General features: G+C 36.3%; 3 protein-coding genes and 1 non-coding gene across 4 annotated transcripts; 1 reads left to right on the top strand and 3 right to left on the bottom strand.

Annotated features, from left to right (window-relative positions):
- Window positions 1–154: 154 nt before the first annotated feature.
- Window positions 155–1,186, bottom strand: MKK10 (MAP kinase kinase 10). Its single transcript, XM_011084320.3, has one exon. It carries the CDS (start codon window positions 1,184–1,186, stop codon window positions 155–157), a length of 1,032 nt encoding a protein of 343 aa, XP_011082622.1.
- A 2,733-nt stretch (window positions 1,187–3,919) lies between these two features.
- LOC105165148 (PCNA domain-containing protein) lies at window positions 3,920–9,085 on the top strand. The gene is made up of 7 exons (XM_011084052.3): window positions 3,920–4,123; window positions 4,237–4,326; window positions 4,441–4,595; window positions 5,286–5,406; window positions 8,111–8,230; window positions 8,311–8,381; window positions 8,473–9,085. Exons 1-7 carry the CDS (start codon window positions 4,007–4,009, stop codon window positions 8,720–8,722), a joined length of 924 nt encoding a protein of 307 aa, XP_011082354.1. The 5' UTR covers window positions 3,920–4,006; the 3' UTR covers window positions 8,723–9,085.
- On the bottom strand, window positions 8,993–9,064 carry TRNAW-CCA (transfer RNA tryptophan (anticodon CCA)). Its single transcript has one exon. It is a non-coding gene; the product is annotated as a tRNA-Trp (tRNA).
- A 1,613-nt stretch (window positions 9,086–10,698) lies between the features above and the next one.
- Window positions 10,699–16,743, bottom strand: NHL8 (NDR1/HIN1-like 8). Its single transcript, XM_011084054.3, has 7 exons — window positions 16,123–16,743; window positions 15,153–15,227; window positions 14,529–15,045; window positions 13,161–13,546; window positions 11,411–11,637; window positions 11,180–11,324; window positions 10,699–11,093 (listed from the first exon to the last, which is right to left on the bottom strand). The coding sequence occupies exons 1-7, from the start codon at window positions 16,672–16,674 to the stop codon at window positions 10,965–10,967; spliced, it is 2,031 nt and encodes a 676-aa protein (XP_011082356.2). The 5' UTR covers window positions 16,675–16,743; the 3' UTR covers window positions 10,699–10,964.
- Between the last annotated feature and the right edge of the window lie 332 nt (window positions 16,744–17,075).

Below are 17,075 nucleotides of genomic sequence, written 5' to 3'. Positions count from 1 at the left end.
ATCCATCTAATTACAAAGATTTGAGTTCATCAAGAGATGAATGGTCATCAGAGAGCTAATAGTAGAAAATAGTGGCTTAATACACATAATAATTAGAACTATCTTAATATATACAAAGATATATATGTGATGTACGATGTTTAGGATGATCAATTTAGTCACTTGAATCGATGCAATACAGAAGATCCTCTACACCATTAGTGTCAAATTTGTGAAGAAAAGGGTGAACAAGAAGTTCCTCCACAGTCCCTCTCTTTCTCCAGTCCCTTTCCAAACACCTTCCGCAGAAACTCTCAAACTCCGGTGATGCCATTTTCACCGCACTCTCCACATTCTCTCCGAAGCAAATGGCACACATTAGTGTGACCCAATCAAACTTTTCGCCCGGGCCGACAAATGGAAAATGGCCGACGTAGCACTCCATAGCCACCACCCCGAGCGACCACACGTCCCCGGCATAGCCATCGCAGCAGTCTCCGACATCCCACCTCTCGGGATCCATCCTCTCGGGGCTCATGTACGCGCATGTTCCTTTACATGCATCGACGTTGGTAGTGATGCACGTTGTTGTGCGGTCTCCACAAGCACTCACTAGCCAACTGGCCCCAAAATCGGCTATTTTCACCTCTCCTCTTGTGTTCACCAATAGATTTGATGGCTTTATGTCTCTATGGACTACTTCAAGCCCGTGTAGATATTGCAGCCCTCGCAAGACGCTGCGTGTTATGCCAGAAATGGCATGCTCTGGCAATCTCTTCTTCCTGCACAATATATCATGCAATGATCCAACATCCATATACTCCATCAGAAAGCACAAGTCACCTCCTCGACCATCAATCTCCGAGAACCCGTCATTGAATACTCCGATGCACCTCACAACATACTCTGATGAATCAACTCTCTGCAGAATCTCCGCCTCACGTGTAACGGATCCCATGTCTTCATGAAACCGGACGACTTTCAACGCGTAAACGACACCACTTTGCATATGGGAGACCTTATAAACCGTGCCACCATTCCCACGTCCGATGACTGAAAGTTTCTTGAGGTCCGAAAGGGCACCAATGCCCGGCGAGCTCGACGTACTACTTGATGATGACACCGGGGACGGGTTGAGCGAAAGACTTGGTGGAGGCAACGTCAGCCTCAGGGCTTGTTGCTGTCTTCTTTCTCTCACCAAAGTCATAATTTGTTTTCACACTACACACGGTAAGTTAATAAGGTGACTTATAGTCTATAGTGGCTGCATGTGGTATTGAGGAAGTCTTGCTTCATATGCCTATATATATATGTGTTTGATGAACTTGTGGTAAGGGGAGAAAGTGTGAGTGTGAATGGGGATCAAGATTTGTGTCGTGGTGGGGGACAGGTGAAGGTTATGTGGGAGGGATGAAATATTACTACTTCTGGCTGTGAGTGGAAATAGGTATTCCTTTGAGTTGAGAGTTGACATGTGTGATATTTCAGGTATCTAAAATCTATTTTTATGGCTATCTTCTTTGAGGATGTGTACAATCAATAATACTCTACTTTCAAGTGAAAACTGCTCTGGTTTCAGTCACTAACAAAATTACTAGTTTGTATTCGGCCTGTCTGCGATCCACCAATTACAAGTCAAGACTACATAACGTGGTCACCTGATTAGTCACTTTCTTTTAACTAGTAAACTTTACAAGTCTTGCGTTCGGATAATTAATATTTTTTTTTTGTTTCTATTAATTTTTTAAGAAGATAGCTATAAATATATTACAAAGTTTGAATTGTTCTGGAAAATATAATTAATAATAGTTATTTGTTAAGTAATACTGTAATAATTATAATTATAGGGATTAAATGTAATTTACCTTTTGTGATATGTAAAATGAGCAAATATCCTCTTTAAAAAAATATTAGCAAATTACTCTCCTGTATTTTAGAAAATGAAGCAAATTACCCCCTATCAAATGTTCATATGGAGTTTTTTGCTCATTTCTCTGGGAAATAGGAATTTTAGTTTCATAAGTTAGACCCATGTCACTTTTGATCACATTCATTATGGAATTAGCACTTTTAGTCCCATAACTTAAAAATATTAGCAGTTTTTATTCTCTGGACTTTTTCATCTACAATTTAATGATATAGGTCACATGTCTAGCACAATGTATTTAATTATTTTTTGTTGGAGGAAAAATTGACCCTTTTTTCAATAGTAGCATATGAGTGCTTCATTTAGCCTACTTAATTCACTTGTGGAAGACATGATCTTTCCGTTGCTTCTACTTGACTTCAACAAAGGAAATATGAAAAACATATAATCCAAATTTTTGCGAAAGAAGTGAGAAATCGGATGCTTTTTACCCTAATTTCCTTCAAAAAAAAAATTCCATCAAATTTTAATTATATTTTTCTCCAAAAATGGTCCCAAGTTAGAAAACAAATCAAGTTTCGTTCCAGATAAAGTACTTAATGATCATATATTAGGCACATGCACTACACTATTAAATTACAAACAAAAAAGTGGAAGGGGATTAAAAGTGCTAATATTTGTATTTCAATTCAATTTGCAAAATCAGAACACTTATGAAAAAAAAATAGACAAACAACCCCCTTATAAAAAAAAATAAAATAGCAATTTAGTTTCATACATTTTAAAAAATGAAACGATTTACCTCTCTACCTAAAGAGGTAAATGACTTCATTTTGTACAATACAGGAGGATAAATTGTTTATTTATTTTTTATTAGGGAATAATTTATTCATTTCCATTATCACACGAGGATAAATTATTATTCACCCTATTATGTTACGTAGAATGTGTTTAAAGTGGCAGAGCCACAGAAAATATGTATTTTATAAATTTTTCTATCAGACACGTCTCTATGCTGTCTGAGTCGTGTCTCACATCTCTGTGTCCTTTAATTCGCACACGATCAATATTGTCATAAATGAGTCACTAAATTGTATACAGTGAAAACTTTGAGTACATTTTTCTGTCACTAATTCTTACTACCAACACTTTTTGTTAGAAGAGCTCTAATTAGATCAAGAGAGGCATGGCTGGCTTAGGACTTTACCGCTTGTTTCGTCCTTTCAGGTAAAATAATCATGAAATTCATTATCGTGACAAAATACATATTTTTGCCATTAAATATATATAATTAATGACAATATTAAAACTGTGACTCGATTTTTTTTTATCACTAATTTTACTTTTTATTTTAATAGTGTATCTTAGATACGGACAATCATAACTTGCAATCCAAATTTTTGTGTCTGAATAGGTGAAATGGGTTAAATGCAATTCGGCCCAAATGCTATTTGAAATGAGTAAATATTTTCTGTGAAAAAAAAAATGATAAATTATTTCTTTGTATTTAAAAAATGAAGCAAATTACCTCCTATTAATAGTTTAGAATGGGGTAAATTTATTTTATTTTTCAAACTGTAGAAATATTTTTCTATTTTATTTTTTATAGGGAATTTTTTGCTCATTTTTTATATTACAAGGGAGTAAATTGTATTTTTTCCATGGTAAAAATATTACGAATCCGCTATTCTAGCTCAAACCAGACTATCCACGAGAAAATAGAGCTCACGAATAAGGCAGGCTTTCGTTCGACTAGTTTGTAGTTTGAACGTGGGCTATTTACTATTTCCACCGGGTCTTGACTCACAAGGAATAGTTAGAAGAAGAAGATGAGGTGCCCCGGGCAAGTTGCTTTCGTCGCAGACTGCCGAGTAAGGAAAAGAGCCTTTGGGAAAGTTTAAAATCGACTTCTGTTTAAGTAAAAAAAGCATTGGCTATGTTTGATTTTTGGTTTTTTTTTGCTATTAAAAAGATGAAAATTAATTAAATATTTATTTATATCTTTGTAAAACATACAACTTATCTTAAATTATTTTATATCAACACAAAATGTAAGAAATTTAGCTCTTATTTAAAACATAGGTAAAATAGACCCAAACAAAGCTAATATTGTGCCTCAATTCCACAACTTTTGGCGGGAAAGACAGAGGTGCAGACGGGATGAGCTCGCCGGCGGCGGTGGACACGGAAGCGGAGGGTCCGGACTTGGTGTGCGAACTGGACAGCGTCCAAGGCATCGTCGACGCTCTCACCTCCGTGCGATGGAAACGCCACCAAGTAACTATTCCCTTTCTTCTTCTGCGTCTCCAGCTTTTCTTTGTTCTTCCTCTTCATTTCTTATTACAACAGTAAAATAACAATTCGATCTTCGTACAAATTCGCATAATTAGGACGCCGTGGTAGAGTTATCGGAACACGGCATAGTGATAATCGTTGAGGAAACCGCTTGTCTTCAGGCCAAGGTTTATTTACAACGAGAGGTAACTTTGCTTGTCGTGGGATTTAGTGCTGTTATTAAAAAGGAGGTTTAGTTGTATCACTTTGCAGACTTGTTTTCTGTATGTTTAACTTTTTGTAGTTGTGTATATCTGTAGTTATTCGTCAAATACGAATATGGGGCGCACGGGCGGCCGCGGTTTGGGGTGAGCTTAGGACTGTTTGTTGATTGTCTGAATACGTTTTCGGTTCCTGGGCGCTCCAACATTCTCGAGCTCCGGTATCCAGGGCCTGATATGCAACTTCTGCTCAGGTTTGAATTCGCTTTATTTTCTTTTGGGTTACAATTAAGGGTTATCTACAAATTCAATTCCAGATAAGCCGGTTTTATTACAGAATAGGTTATAAAGATTGTGAGTTTGTATATCAATGTAATTCATATATGCTAAAGAGGGTGTGATAATTTGGGACCGGAAGTGTGTTTTGGGAAACAACGGAGTGCTGAGCGTCTGTAAATAAATGGTAGCACTGTGTCCTGGGTCTAGGGAAAGTATTCGATTCTCATATTAGTAGCCAAATCGTTGCTAAGAAATGAAAATTGCAATTTCAATTGTTCAGAACATCACAAGAACAATGAATTGGGCACCCCGTGAAAATGCAACAAGAGGATAGCTAGGATCATAGTTGAACTATTGATGATGAAGACTTATGTTTTATAATATATTAACAGGGGTGCTAGTTATCCCTCTAATATCAGTCAATGGATTGCAAGCAGAAGATGTGAAATCTGATCTCTTACTCTGATGTCATTACAGGATTAATAATTGAGCTTATGATATTTGGAAGGAACTGCAGATCCCAATTTCTAAAATTTGGTCTTTTCGGAAATACCTGAGGAAATCTTCGCTTAAGAATATCCTCTTGCTCGCATATTCTGCCAAGTTGTTTTTTGTCTCTTGGAAAATTTACCCTAATATGGCCTATTTATGACTTCTCGTGCTAGATCTGTTGATTGTCCGGACTCCTGCATTTACGCAGATATTAGGACAAGGATTCCCGAGACCATCTCATGGGACTACAACTTTGAACCTGCTGGAAGCACCCCTATCAGTTTTACGGTTAAAGTATGTTCAGTCTTATCAGTTCCTTGTTTGCTTTGTCTTACAAATTTACTGGTGAAAGGAAACTGCAGCCTTTATAAAAAAGCTACAAAATTGTTCATGTTTTATGGATATTGGAATCTATGTTCAAAATTAAAGTAAAAAGGATGATTTCTCTGGTTTTAAATGCGAAAATCTCATTTAATCATTTACTATTCCTTGGATCAGATCATGTCTGACATGGGGCACTTTGTTGCTTAGAAGTGCATTAATAAATTTTCAACTATTTTGCTCTTTAACTAAAAGGATTATCCGTTTAACGTTCAAGGTGTTTAATGTTTTATGATTTTTTTAAATCCTTTTTGCAAAGCTACAGAAAACATTTATGTGATTGATCACATAAGCAAAATGTTCCATAGGAACTAACAAATGAGTTTATCTATGGCTCTTGTACCAGGTGCTTTTCCTGTTTATCTTTTGTAATTTTATTGATTCTTGTGTAAAGCAATTCTTGGTAGTATTTTGGTAAGAAAGTAATTCTGGTGGTAAGGATATATGCCTCTTGAAAGGTATAAGATATTCATTTATGCGAGATTTCTAATGGATTGCTAACTATTATTCCAAACTCTTTTCTCTGCCCCAAAATTCATGTGAATCCACCTGTAAAGTCTAATTATGCTAATGTAATGATGGCGAGATTATGGGACATAGCTCATCTCTTTTTGTGCATATATGTTGAGCTCCAGACTCTTACATACTCTCCTCCACGAATCCATCTCAACCACTTACCTCATCTGTACAAGCTGCCATGAGGCTTTATGCATGCAACCAAATATTGAATAGGACCACCTATACATAATTGGAACTATGCCGCATTATTTTATTTGCATTGGAATTTCGTGGTCGAACTTGAAGACATGGATTATTACATAAATCTCTTGTAACATTTGGTTCAGATATATGTAAACGTCCTCAAGCCTAAAATATGTGCACCTCTCCCAACACTAATGTCCATGAGGAAATCCTAATGTTTTCAATGAAATGACTTTTTGCCTTTAGTAATTTACACTTTGCCTATTGATCTTCTGAATTACGCTTGGAACCCCTCCAAAACCATTCCATTTCTAGACCCAAGCTGAGTCCTTCAATTATCATTTTGTCCTTGACTTAAAAAATTAATAATAATCAAATAATAAATCTATTAAATGATCATTCTGCCCCGACATGTGTTAATAACTTTCATATTTTTAGAAGAACTTTTTATGTTTCTATAGTTGAACTGTTGAAGTGTCTTAATTGGAGTCCTTTTCGTTGTTTGACAATATTTAGAGAATTTAATCAGGAGAATCTTTATACTTCTAAGATGGATCACCGGAATGTACATCTCCTAGGCTTTATTTCTTTCTGTACATTCATGCTTATCAAGTATGCACACAGTATGTTCAATTAACTATGGTTTTGATTTGCATGCGTAATGCTAAATGGTGTTTGTGTAAGATTTCAATATTTCTAAGATGGTGGTCTTACTAGTAGGGGCGTGCCTGTGATATTTGGAAATGGTGATGGATGTATATGATGTTTATCATTTTTTAAAAGACATCTTTATAAGACAACAATGATATATTCTTCTTCTTTTTTTTTTCAAATGTAGAGGTTAATTAGGCAATCAATATTTCGTTCATATTCTGATCATTCTATTAAGCCTCCATTTTTTGGTGGTGGTTATAATTCTATAGATAGAGAGTGAGGTTGCCATCTATTGTAGCCCTGTTGCATGGTTTTAATCATTTGTATATGCCGTACATTGTTATGGTCGATTGCAATAAGCATTTTAGAGGACTCTAGATGTAGTTTTCAAAGTAGGTAACTACTCCTAATAGTTTCTTAAAAGAGGATCTAGATTTACCGATGTGAAAATAAACCAGTATAGATTTTGAAGTTTATTATTCACTAAGTGTAGCTGCTTTTGTGGTGCCAGAACAATCTTAAATGTATTGATTTTTAGTAGTTGATACTTGATACCTGGGCAGTACCCATGTAACCTTATGAACTGTCAGCAAACTTGAATTGTGAGGATCAACCAAACTTGAGTACTTGCTGACAATGTCTCTAGAAATCATGTAAATCAACTTTCTTATCAGATCTTGATTATTTTACATCTCTGTTGCTCCTGTTACGAGCAGCATCCTGTAAAATCCTTAAGCTGTTATATGTCTTCTGTATAGTTCCCATCTGTCTCTGTAATGCTGCCTGACATAAAGAAGAATCCAACATTATTTCCTACTTCTCTAGTCTATTGTACGGCCAATCCTCATCTGCTCAATTTTGTTAGCTTACTTGTCTTTTCCCTTATTATACCGATTGAGATTCCCATACTGAAGGATATCTTAGAATTGCGGTCTGTTTATTTCATTTTTTGTTCAAAATCTATTTGAAGACTTAATTAATCCACACCTAAATACTTGTCAAACTTGGCAAATGCAGACTAGTTCTTTTTTTTCTTCCCCTGTGCGCTCCAGTACAATGGCTAGGCATAGTCATAGAAGATACCTAACTGGTCTGTGTTCATCCTTACGTCTTAGAAGTATGCATTGTTATAACTTATAATTGATAGAAAATGTTGCGTAGTAATAATTGATTGAAAATGTTTATACTCATTTACTCGTTTTTAGATGCCCTCCTATTAGTGAATCGAAATTCCATCAGCGTAATGATTCTTAGTCTACAGTCTGCAGCTCTGAAGGAAGCTATTGATGATCTTGAATGGCCTGGTTCGAGCATTCAGATAAAGTTACAGCCGGCACCCCCATCAGTCATCTTCAGAGGTGAAGGCCATGGGGACTTGCAGGTAGGCCGTAAATAATCATTACCAAAGAATTGTCTAACAGCCTCTTCTTTATTGGTTATGATGCATCACTTAATGTGCAGATTGATTTCAATTGCTATGCAAATACGGATCTCCTGATTGCGTTCTGTTGTGATCAGCCAATTTCTCACAGGTTTGTTGCCATCTATCCTGCCCCCTGAAACTACCTTCCACACCCATGGATTCCGAACTCATGCTGATTGCTTCTTCGATGGTTTGGACAGGTACAAGTACAAATTCCTTCGAGCAACAACTTCAAACATCCCAAGCAGTGTCATAAGAGACAATCGAGGGAGCAAGTTGACAATTGGCAGGGGTGGCATGCTGAAAGTTCAGCATCTTGTTTCGGTTGCCAAACCGTCTACTCCACATCCTCACATCGATTCAGCCGGCTATCAGCAACCCAGCCGGATTGCTTACATAGAGTTCTTTGTGAAGCCAGAGGTAGAAGAAGATATTGTAAATGATTATTAGGAGTTGGGATCACCTGTTACATCTTGCATGTCCATTGGGTGTTATTCATCCAACACAAAGTAATCTTATATGGATGTACTGCTGTTTGCTACCCGAAAACTTGTATGGTCCCGACTCTTGAGTACTAAATATTACCTACCATACCTACCCCATCCCCTTCTGACCTCAAACTTTAAAAGATAGGGAAGGGGAAACAAGAAGAGACGGAGATTCTGCTCAATTAGGTGCCTCTGTAAAAAGATTTCAGGGATACAATTGAATCGGGGGTTTTGAACCCGACGTGAATCGAACACGCAACCTTCTGATCTGGAGTCAGACGCGCTACCATTGCGCCACGGATCCCTTTGTTCTATCTTTCTCAAACTAATATTATTGTTCGAGTGGTAAAATGTTCCATAAATGATAAATCAGTAGTCCACCAACAATACAATAATTTAGGAGTGATCCAAAAATTTTTAAACCGTCCAAAATCGTCCAAATGAAATCATTTTTTATAATTTATTATTCAGATTGCAATTATAAATTTAGAATGATAGTGCACCGTACTATTAATTTGGTTATAATTTAGAATTTAAAAAAATTGTCAAAAATTGAACCGCAACGCTAAATAATTACAATAATTATTATTATAATTATTCTTAATTAGCTAAAAAATTTAAATATTATAATTATTTAAAATATTTTTAATTAACTAAAATATATTCTACTTAATATAATTAAAATTAATTAAAAAGAAAAAAACTAAACGATTTTGCCCCTTTTACTGAAAACTTGTTTCTAGTTTCCGGCTCTGTCGGACAGTCCGGACGAGTTTTCGATGGCCAATGGTACCATTCGAATCGTTTCTTCAAGACGAATATTCAATTTGAGTTTTCGTAAATAAGAGAGATGGGTTCAAGCCACGACCGCCGAACATGTTGGCCGTCAGTTCGTCTCCGTCCGATCGAATCTTGGTCTCAGACCGCCACCATCAAACTCATCTCTTCAAGATGATTTTAACAAGACCTGCCTCACTCAAGTTGATAAAAATTTACGGAGATACGATGATTTTAATAAACTACGCCGCCGCGACGAGATGATGGGTGGGTGGAAGGGGGCAGCAGGGGTAAACGGGTGGCATGGGGTGGGGTAGTTAGTATTTTTTTAATAGATAATAATAATATATTTTTTTAAAATTTTAAATTATTTACATATAATTTGTTGAATCTAGATGTTTTATTTTTTTAAAATCTAATGGTTGAAATTAATTGATTAGATCAAACGATCAATATTGACCAAAGAAGATCCAACGGTTATTAAAATAAGTAATAATATATATTAAGTAAGGGTATAACGATCATTTTCTAAAAAATTAACACCGTTAATTGAATTTAGCAGGATGAAGCGATTGAGCTGAGTTTTACAAAAACACAGGGGAGCTTTTAGCCTATTCTCATAACAGGAGAGCTTTTTACAGACTTTTAAAACACATGAAAGTTTTATGCATTTTGTCCTTTTTTTTTCTCTCCCTTTTCCTCTTCAGTCTTTTATCTCTTACTGCTTTATTTTTTGTCTTTTTGTCTTTTTATCTATATTCTCTCTAAAATCAACCATTGACCTCTGTTGGATTAAATGTTACCTTATTGAATTAATATATATGACCTTATATTTTAATCTACTAAAAATTGTGGAGAGTATTAGTGTCCATTGGGCATAATGTTTGGTTTTTCTTTCTTGCTACATACAACCATGCTTGTTTCATTTGTTATTTTTAACATCTTATTTTTGTTATAAGTATTAAAAGCGGCAAACCGCCCACAAACGTACAAAACTGCACCTTTGACTTTAGTTTTAAAAGTGAAAATTAAAAAAATTATTTTATAAAACCGTCGATGACAATTCAATCTGAAAATAGATTTAAAAAAATCGAAACCGCACCGTGAGCAATCCTACAATAATTTGCTCTTTAACGTATTTAAAGCCTAGGAAAATTAGACTAATATAATTAAATACTGTGGTAACTTGATTTCGTATAGTGCACAGTGAGTTTGAGCGAAATTGATGTTTTGGCAATGTGATTTGAACATAGAGGATAAATACATTTTTATGGGGCGTAAATGCCGAAAGAATCAAATGTTTGTAGTGGAATATGTGTTGACGTACACAGGAACAGAGCTTTCATCCCTCCATGTGCTACAAACCATGCTCTTCTTGTTGCCAATTCCAGGTTTATTAATTTCATATAAAAGCCATACCTCCACAGTCATCCCACTGTGTGCTGCTTGCAGCCCTTGGGACCATAATGCTGGGTGCTGCGCCTCACCATCTTCCTACATAAATAACAGTAATGGTTTTGGCAGGCCCAACAGAATATGTGGTTGTTATTTCCGGCCTGTCAGAAACAACGGATCAATCAAGCACACTAATTCTTGAGACCTTTTATGATTACAAAATTTAACAACCTAATACTTTGCTCACCTTCACATTGTGCTGACCACAATTAGGGCATGGATGACCATTATTAAGAAGCATTTGTTGTTGAACAGCAGCAACTTGGCCAGCATCCATCCTCGCCTCCCATCTCTGAATTTCTTCTGCTGGGAAAAGTTCACAGTTCCCATCCCTTCAATGAGAAAAGAAGCCCATGAGTGGACAAGTGTGAATTACAATTATTGTCAGTCAATTCTTTTGTCAAATCAGAAATCGAACCTGAAATGCTCATATCCAGAGATTGCCTGATTACAACGGTAGCAGAAAAATGCCCCACAATTATCACACACCATCTTATTGCAGCCTTCAGTTCGAGATATGGCCATCTTACAAGAAGGACATTGTTTCGCAAAATGATTTATCTCCTTCACACTAAGTATCTGATTGATCATATCTTGCTCACGACGCCTTTGTTCATTTTTCATTAATTTCGAATTTTGTCGCTCCTGATATGGAATTCAAGAGACCACCTTAGCAGTTAAGGCATTTACAGATGAAAGAATGCCAGAAAAGAGAGATTAAACAAGTAATGTTGACAAGCAAGATTTGAAGCAAATATGCAGAGGTCAGGAACTAACTGATGACATTAATCCATAGGACTCTTTGAAGCTCAAGTTTCATTAGGTGAAAAAAAGACATTAAATACAACACAATATTTTGAGTGATGGCAACTCAAGAACATCAAAGTTGTTATGAGACAGGAACCTGGTTAAAGCACGTCGAAATATAATTTGATGAACTGATTATATCATTATTAAAAGCAAAGCCAATTAGTCGACTTCTACAAGACAATATACAAAGCCGGAGTATACAAAGCTGTCATCTACATTCATCAATACTCTCTCTAATATAAATGCAAAAAAACAAAGAGGAGAAACCCCCTTTTGCACACATAGCATAGCACGATACAAGGAGGACAAGTACGAATTAACATACAGACATCTAACAACAGACCTAAACCTATGTGCTGATTTACTTGAATTATTATTCAGATACCAACTACAGACCTAAAAATATAGCTGAACCAAAATCAAAGTTGTGAAATATATGCGAGCTTTCAATTTCCACTTGACTTAACAGTTCTATTTTTCACTAACCAAATCACCCATGTCAATGCTTTGAAACTTGCATGGGCTATAGAATAATAGCTGTTTTGAGATCGAACAGATAGCCATTTTTGGTGATTTTTGTATTTTTATGTTTATAAAGTGAGGTTACAACCATTCTTGCATTTACCACATACAAATGCCTAACTCAGGCACATTCTTGATGTTGTAGAATTGAAATATAGAGAAAAGATGTAGTTGCAGAAACACTATATATATATAAATTAGTGATTGTGATGATTTATAAGATGGCAAAAAATCCTTGAACACGGGGATACTACTGCCTGAGCATGGTTCGCATTCATGCATGACATACAGTGATAAAGAAGGTGAGGATGTCAATATGCCTAGAAATAAAATAATAGTGAAGAAACAAGCAATCCTTAGTGATTTAGTATACAGTTATTCTAGTATACACGTTAGTGATGCTTAATTTAATGATATTAGTGATTTTGTCCTATATCAACATATAAGATTGTTTCATGAGTAATAAACTGAATATAGTGATCACAATAGGAACTAGTTTATCTGACTGCTTCAATTCTCTACATAAAAAACTATATGTTTTATTATTTTAAAATAACATGTTTCTCAGCATTATAAAAATAAATATACAACCACCACCATGCATTTAATCTACTTTAGCTATTTCTGAGGGGTCTAGGTGTGACTAACCTAAAATCTATTTAGACACGTTCTTCCATGCATTGTACTTTCCAATTATTATTAGGTCACTTGCATGATCCCAACCCTGCTATTGCCTGCTCCGAAATTTAGTACATACTTGATGAAACGTCTTTGAATGATCAAGTAATAAGAATTGAATTGTAGAGTGGGATACACATCAAATGTAGACTCCATACCTGAAGAATAACTAGTTTCATCTCTGGTGTAATACATGCTAGTCCAACATGGCGCCTCTCTTGACAAAGTGTACAAAAGCTGTAGTAGCACTTTGAGCATTGTGCATGGTCGTCCTCATCTTCTAGACATGCTGTTTCACATCTTGGGCAGTAAACCACATCAGCCATTGATTCTAACGATCTTTGTAATGTCAAGGACTCCCACTGTTCAAAGCCTTCTTCACCTAGTAATCTTTTAAGTAAACCAGGTGGGATCATACCATCGCATTTTGCTTCTGGGCATTTAAGTTTCAATACTGTTCCTTCTGTCATATGCATGTTAGAAAAAGTTTTCATGCATTTCTCGCAGAAGAAGTGCTGACATGGCAGTCTAATGAACTCTGAACCTAATGACAGAAAACAAAGCCAATTAATAGCTATTTCCTCATAAATATCAGAGGGTAACATGAAAATTTTATATGAAATATATGATTCTGCTGTAGATCTTCTGACTTAAAATTGAACTCGTAAAAGAATTCTTGGAATCCTAGTGTAAAATATGTACTACTAGTTCTAAATCATTACATCACCAAGACTTCTATGTTTTACCAAAGCCCTTACATTTCTTCAGGATATGAAGTGTACTTCTCATGAATGACTTAGACTTTTCTTAATAACAGCACATGGAATAAGAATTTTGCCCTTCACCATAGCAAAATGATGACTTCCATTTATCAAATATGTGTTGTTTCTCTGAGAATACATGTCCAGAATCAATAAAGCTATATGTCGACCAGGTGATAAAGCTTTAGATATCAAACGAATCTATGTTTACGAAAAATTGTCAATCTCGAATTAGATTCTCATAAAACAACAAATGAAGGAGAAAAGCATGATATGTGTGTGCAACTGAGCCTGCAATTACAAAATAAGAAATCAAGCATAAGCTTGAACCTGATTCAAATATCACTTCGCTACGTTGAATACATCTATGAAACAGATTGCACAGTTAGAATAGCATTGTTATCATACAGACAAACCAATAGACTTTCTTCGAACGAGCAAAATAACAAGATGAACCCAACCCCAACAACCACCTTCCCCCACCCCCGAAAAAAAAAAAAACGGAGAAAGAAAAATAAAAAGAACCTCCACAAACCAAATGAACCCCAAAGAAGAATGGATTTAACAGGATTGCCCTTTAGAGTCAATGACGTGAATTCATGAAATGGTTTCTAAGGAAGACAATAAATTATAATCATTTGGTGATTTTACAACTGAAATTTCAGGTCTGATTCTGTGCTTTCCTATGCTCAGGGACCGGCACGTAATTTGAGAACCTCAATCACTCGCCCAGTCTCTTGTGCTGTGAATAAATAAATGACTTACCAGCAAACTCACTAAAACAGATGCAGCATTCTTGCATGTTTCTGCAGAATCTCTCATGGCGCTGTGCATCATTGTAACTCTTCATCGAAGAAATGTCAATATCAGGTGAGACACTTCCTGAAATTGCCCTTCTATCTTCATCATGTCTTACAACATAGGGTCCAAGAATTATCTCATCATCAAAACCAAGATAAGAGAGGGAACAACCCTGTAACCATTCAACCCATTGGTATATAACCTCCTGCCCAACCTGCTCTTGCCAAATTGAGTTAAGCTTACAACAGAGATCAGAAATTCTAGCAGATCCCAACCATTGGGCAGAGATGGTAAAGTAAGGAGCTTCTAAGCTTGGATAAGATTTAGGTAATAGACATGTCAAGATAATTGGTGGCAGATATTCGACTTGGAAGGAGTATGAGAAATCTGAAGAACCATCATCTCTTGTCTCATGGAAACCAGAGGAGTTAAACTTTGCAGTAATACGAATTCCTTTGGGCACTTCAACATGAATATGTGCCTGTAGAAATATAATAAAAATTAGAATTTTCTTTCCAGCAAAAGCTAATAATCTTGATCTTCGAATTTTCTTTCTAGCAAAAGCTAATAACTTGATATCTTAACTACCTGAAAACACTTCAAGCCACTCTTGTGTTCTAGAATGAAAATGTTATCTCCATAAATAGATTCCAGAGCTAGCATCTGCGAAACAACAATAGGAGTGAGATGCACAGAGAGAGGAGCCAACACATGCACCACAGCCCGATCAAGCATCCGATCACTTCCTAGTTCTGGTGTTATTAACTACTTATGTCTGCAGAGTGCATGAATAAAGTACAAATCACTATTCATATGATGTGTACACTGTACATGCTATTCATAAGCTTGATGCTGGTGCTTAAACTCTAGCTCGGAAGCTATTACATTCATCTTCTTAGGTTATTCTCAAAACACATTATCGGGTTATAGTCTTTTGCGATTACATTTTACATATATGCTGATCTACAACATTTGGTTCTATCCCTGGAGTACTGAGTCTTAACGATGATGCTGTTCAAAAGCCCCTTCAACAGCCATTCTCGTGTTCTTCATTTAATTGGAGAAGAGCAATTGGTGGCAAGCCAAAAAAATTTTAAAAACTCTTCAACCTTGTCTGAACTTCAAAAATTTCTATCAGAAGCTCAGTTGTCCAACAAAGAGATACATCATACAATTACATGACAATACAAGGTAATATTTATGGTGCCTACTTTCCATTGACGCCGGATGTCCGGAAATCAATATTTAGGTGGGATATCAATGTCCAGAAGCTATAGATCAGCAATTAAACTCCCAAGTTCGCGATAGTCAATTGCACTAATGCTTGAGTTCCATACCCACATCAAACCACCAGCAAATAACATCTAGGTGGAACTAAACTTATCATACATTTCACCAAGTCATAACAAGCACAATACAAAGCACCATAAGGATACACTGGGCAGATAATTAAAATTCGCACTGTTCCATATAACAAAAATTAAACAATTGACAACAACCACAAAAACACATTGCATTCTTCAAGATTGAACAAAATCCAAACATTATTAACTAATACCTCATCCTCCTGCAGCTGTTTATTGATGCTCAGCATCTCCTCCGACAACTCGGGCTCGTCAACGTTCAATCTTAACTCCTCTAATCTTTTAATACTCTCATCCTCATCAGCTTCATTACTTGAACTCAAACCTTCGACTTTTTCTTCCCGTTTTTCACTGTCAACATTCAATCCTGAGCTCAACCCACCAGCAGAACCCTCCTCTTTTCCGTTTAGATCACCAGAACTCGAATCAAGTTCCGGTCTTGATTCCGACCCACCATTGAGATCCTCCTCTTCTTCCTCGGAATTCTTGATACACAGAGAATTCCCCCCCCGACTCCGAGGCGCCCATCTATTCATGCCAGTTCGAGGGCGTCTTTGGTCTATACTCTGTGAACCTGGAAAGGGTTCCGGCGCTGATGCTGAAGAAGAGGTTTCATGGGTTTGAACTTTGTGGTCAAGAATGGGTCTGAGTGTCCAATTTTCTTCAGTTTGGTAATTGCGTTGCCGATAGGAACCTGTGCTTCTTCCCCTTGTGGAGCCGCGTGCGCCACCTTTTCTTGAAGACATTGCCAAGGTCAAACGTGGCTCAGAATCGAATGTGATGGTTGATGAATCTGTTTCAGTGCTGGGATTTTCAGAGGTTTAAATAGCCATAAGACGGTCGGGTAATGGTAACTACCGTACGTGGTGCACGTGACGTGTGTGCTCTCTGGAAGTGTTACCTAAACCAACAACCAACTTATACTACTTGTAGGTATCAACCAATTTGTAATAGTTATGCAGGGAAGGAAAACAAATTTCAATAGAATTCTTATAAGAAATAAATACACATTGTAAATAATAAATAATAAATAATTAAATTGTACCTGGAGCTTAGCAAATCACAACTTTTTATCTAGTATAGGAGCCTTTAATTTGTAGGAGGGTCATTCACCCCTCCTCGTTTTTTATTATATCAATAGCTCCGT

Source organism: Sesamum indicum, linkage group LG6 (assembly GCF_026168435.1).
Source record: "Sesamum indicum cultivar Baizhima isolate 11 linkage group LG6, ASM2616843v1, whole genome shotgun sequence".
In the NCBI taxonomy this organism is placed as follows: domain Eukaryota; kingdom Viridiplantae; phylum Streptophyta; class Magnoliopsida; order Lamiales; family Pedaliaceae; genus Sesamum; species Sesamum indicum.
The sequence above is the reverse complement of the archived record's forward strand: the minus strand, read 5'-3'. Positions and strand labels throughout refer to the sequence as shown.

Excerpts from the sequence above, each read along its gene's own strand:
- MKK10 (XM_011084320.3), bottom strand. The coding sequence starts at position 1,186 with ATGACTTTGGTGAGAGAAAGAAGACAGCAACAAGCCCTGAGGCTGACG.
- LOC105165148 (XM_011084052.3), top strand. The coding sequence starts at position 4,007 with ATGAGCTCGCCGGCGGCGGTGGACACGGAAGCGGAGGGTCCGGACTTG. Across the intron at positions 4,124-4,236 it reads TGCGATGGAAACGCCACCAA|GACGCCGTGGTAGAGTTATC; the intron begins GTAACTATTCCC and ends TCGCATAATTAG. Across the intron at positions 8,231-8,310 it reads AAGGCCATGGGGACTTGCAG|ATTGATTTCAATTGCTATGC; the intron begins GTAGGCCGTAAA and ends CTTAATGTGCAG.
- NHL8 (XM_011084054.3), bottom strand. The coding sequence starts at position 16,674 with ATGTCTTCAAGAAAAGGTGGCGCACGCGGCTCCACAAGGGGAAGAAGC. Across the intron at positions 11,325-11,410 it reads TCTGGATATGAGCATTTCAG|GGATGGGAACTGTGAACTTT; the intron begins GTTCGATTTCTG and ends TTCTCATTGAAG. Across the intron at positions 11,094-11,179 it reads GTGGTCAGCACAATGTGAAG|GCCGGAAATAACAACCACAT; the intron begins GTGAGCAAAGTA and ends TGTTTCTGACAG.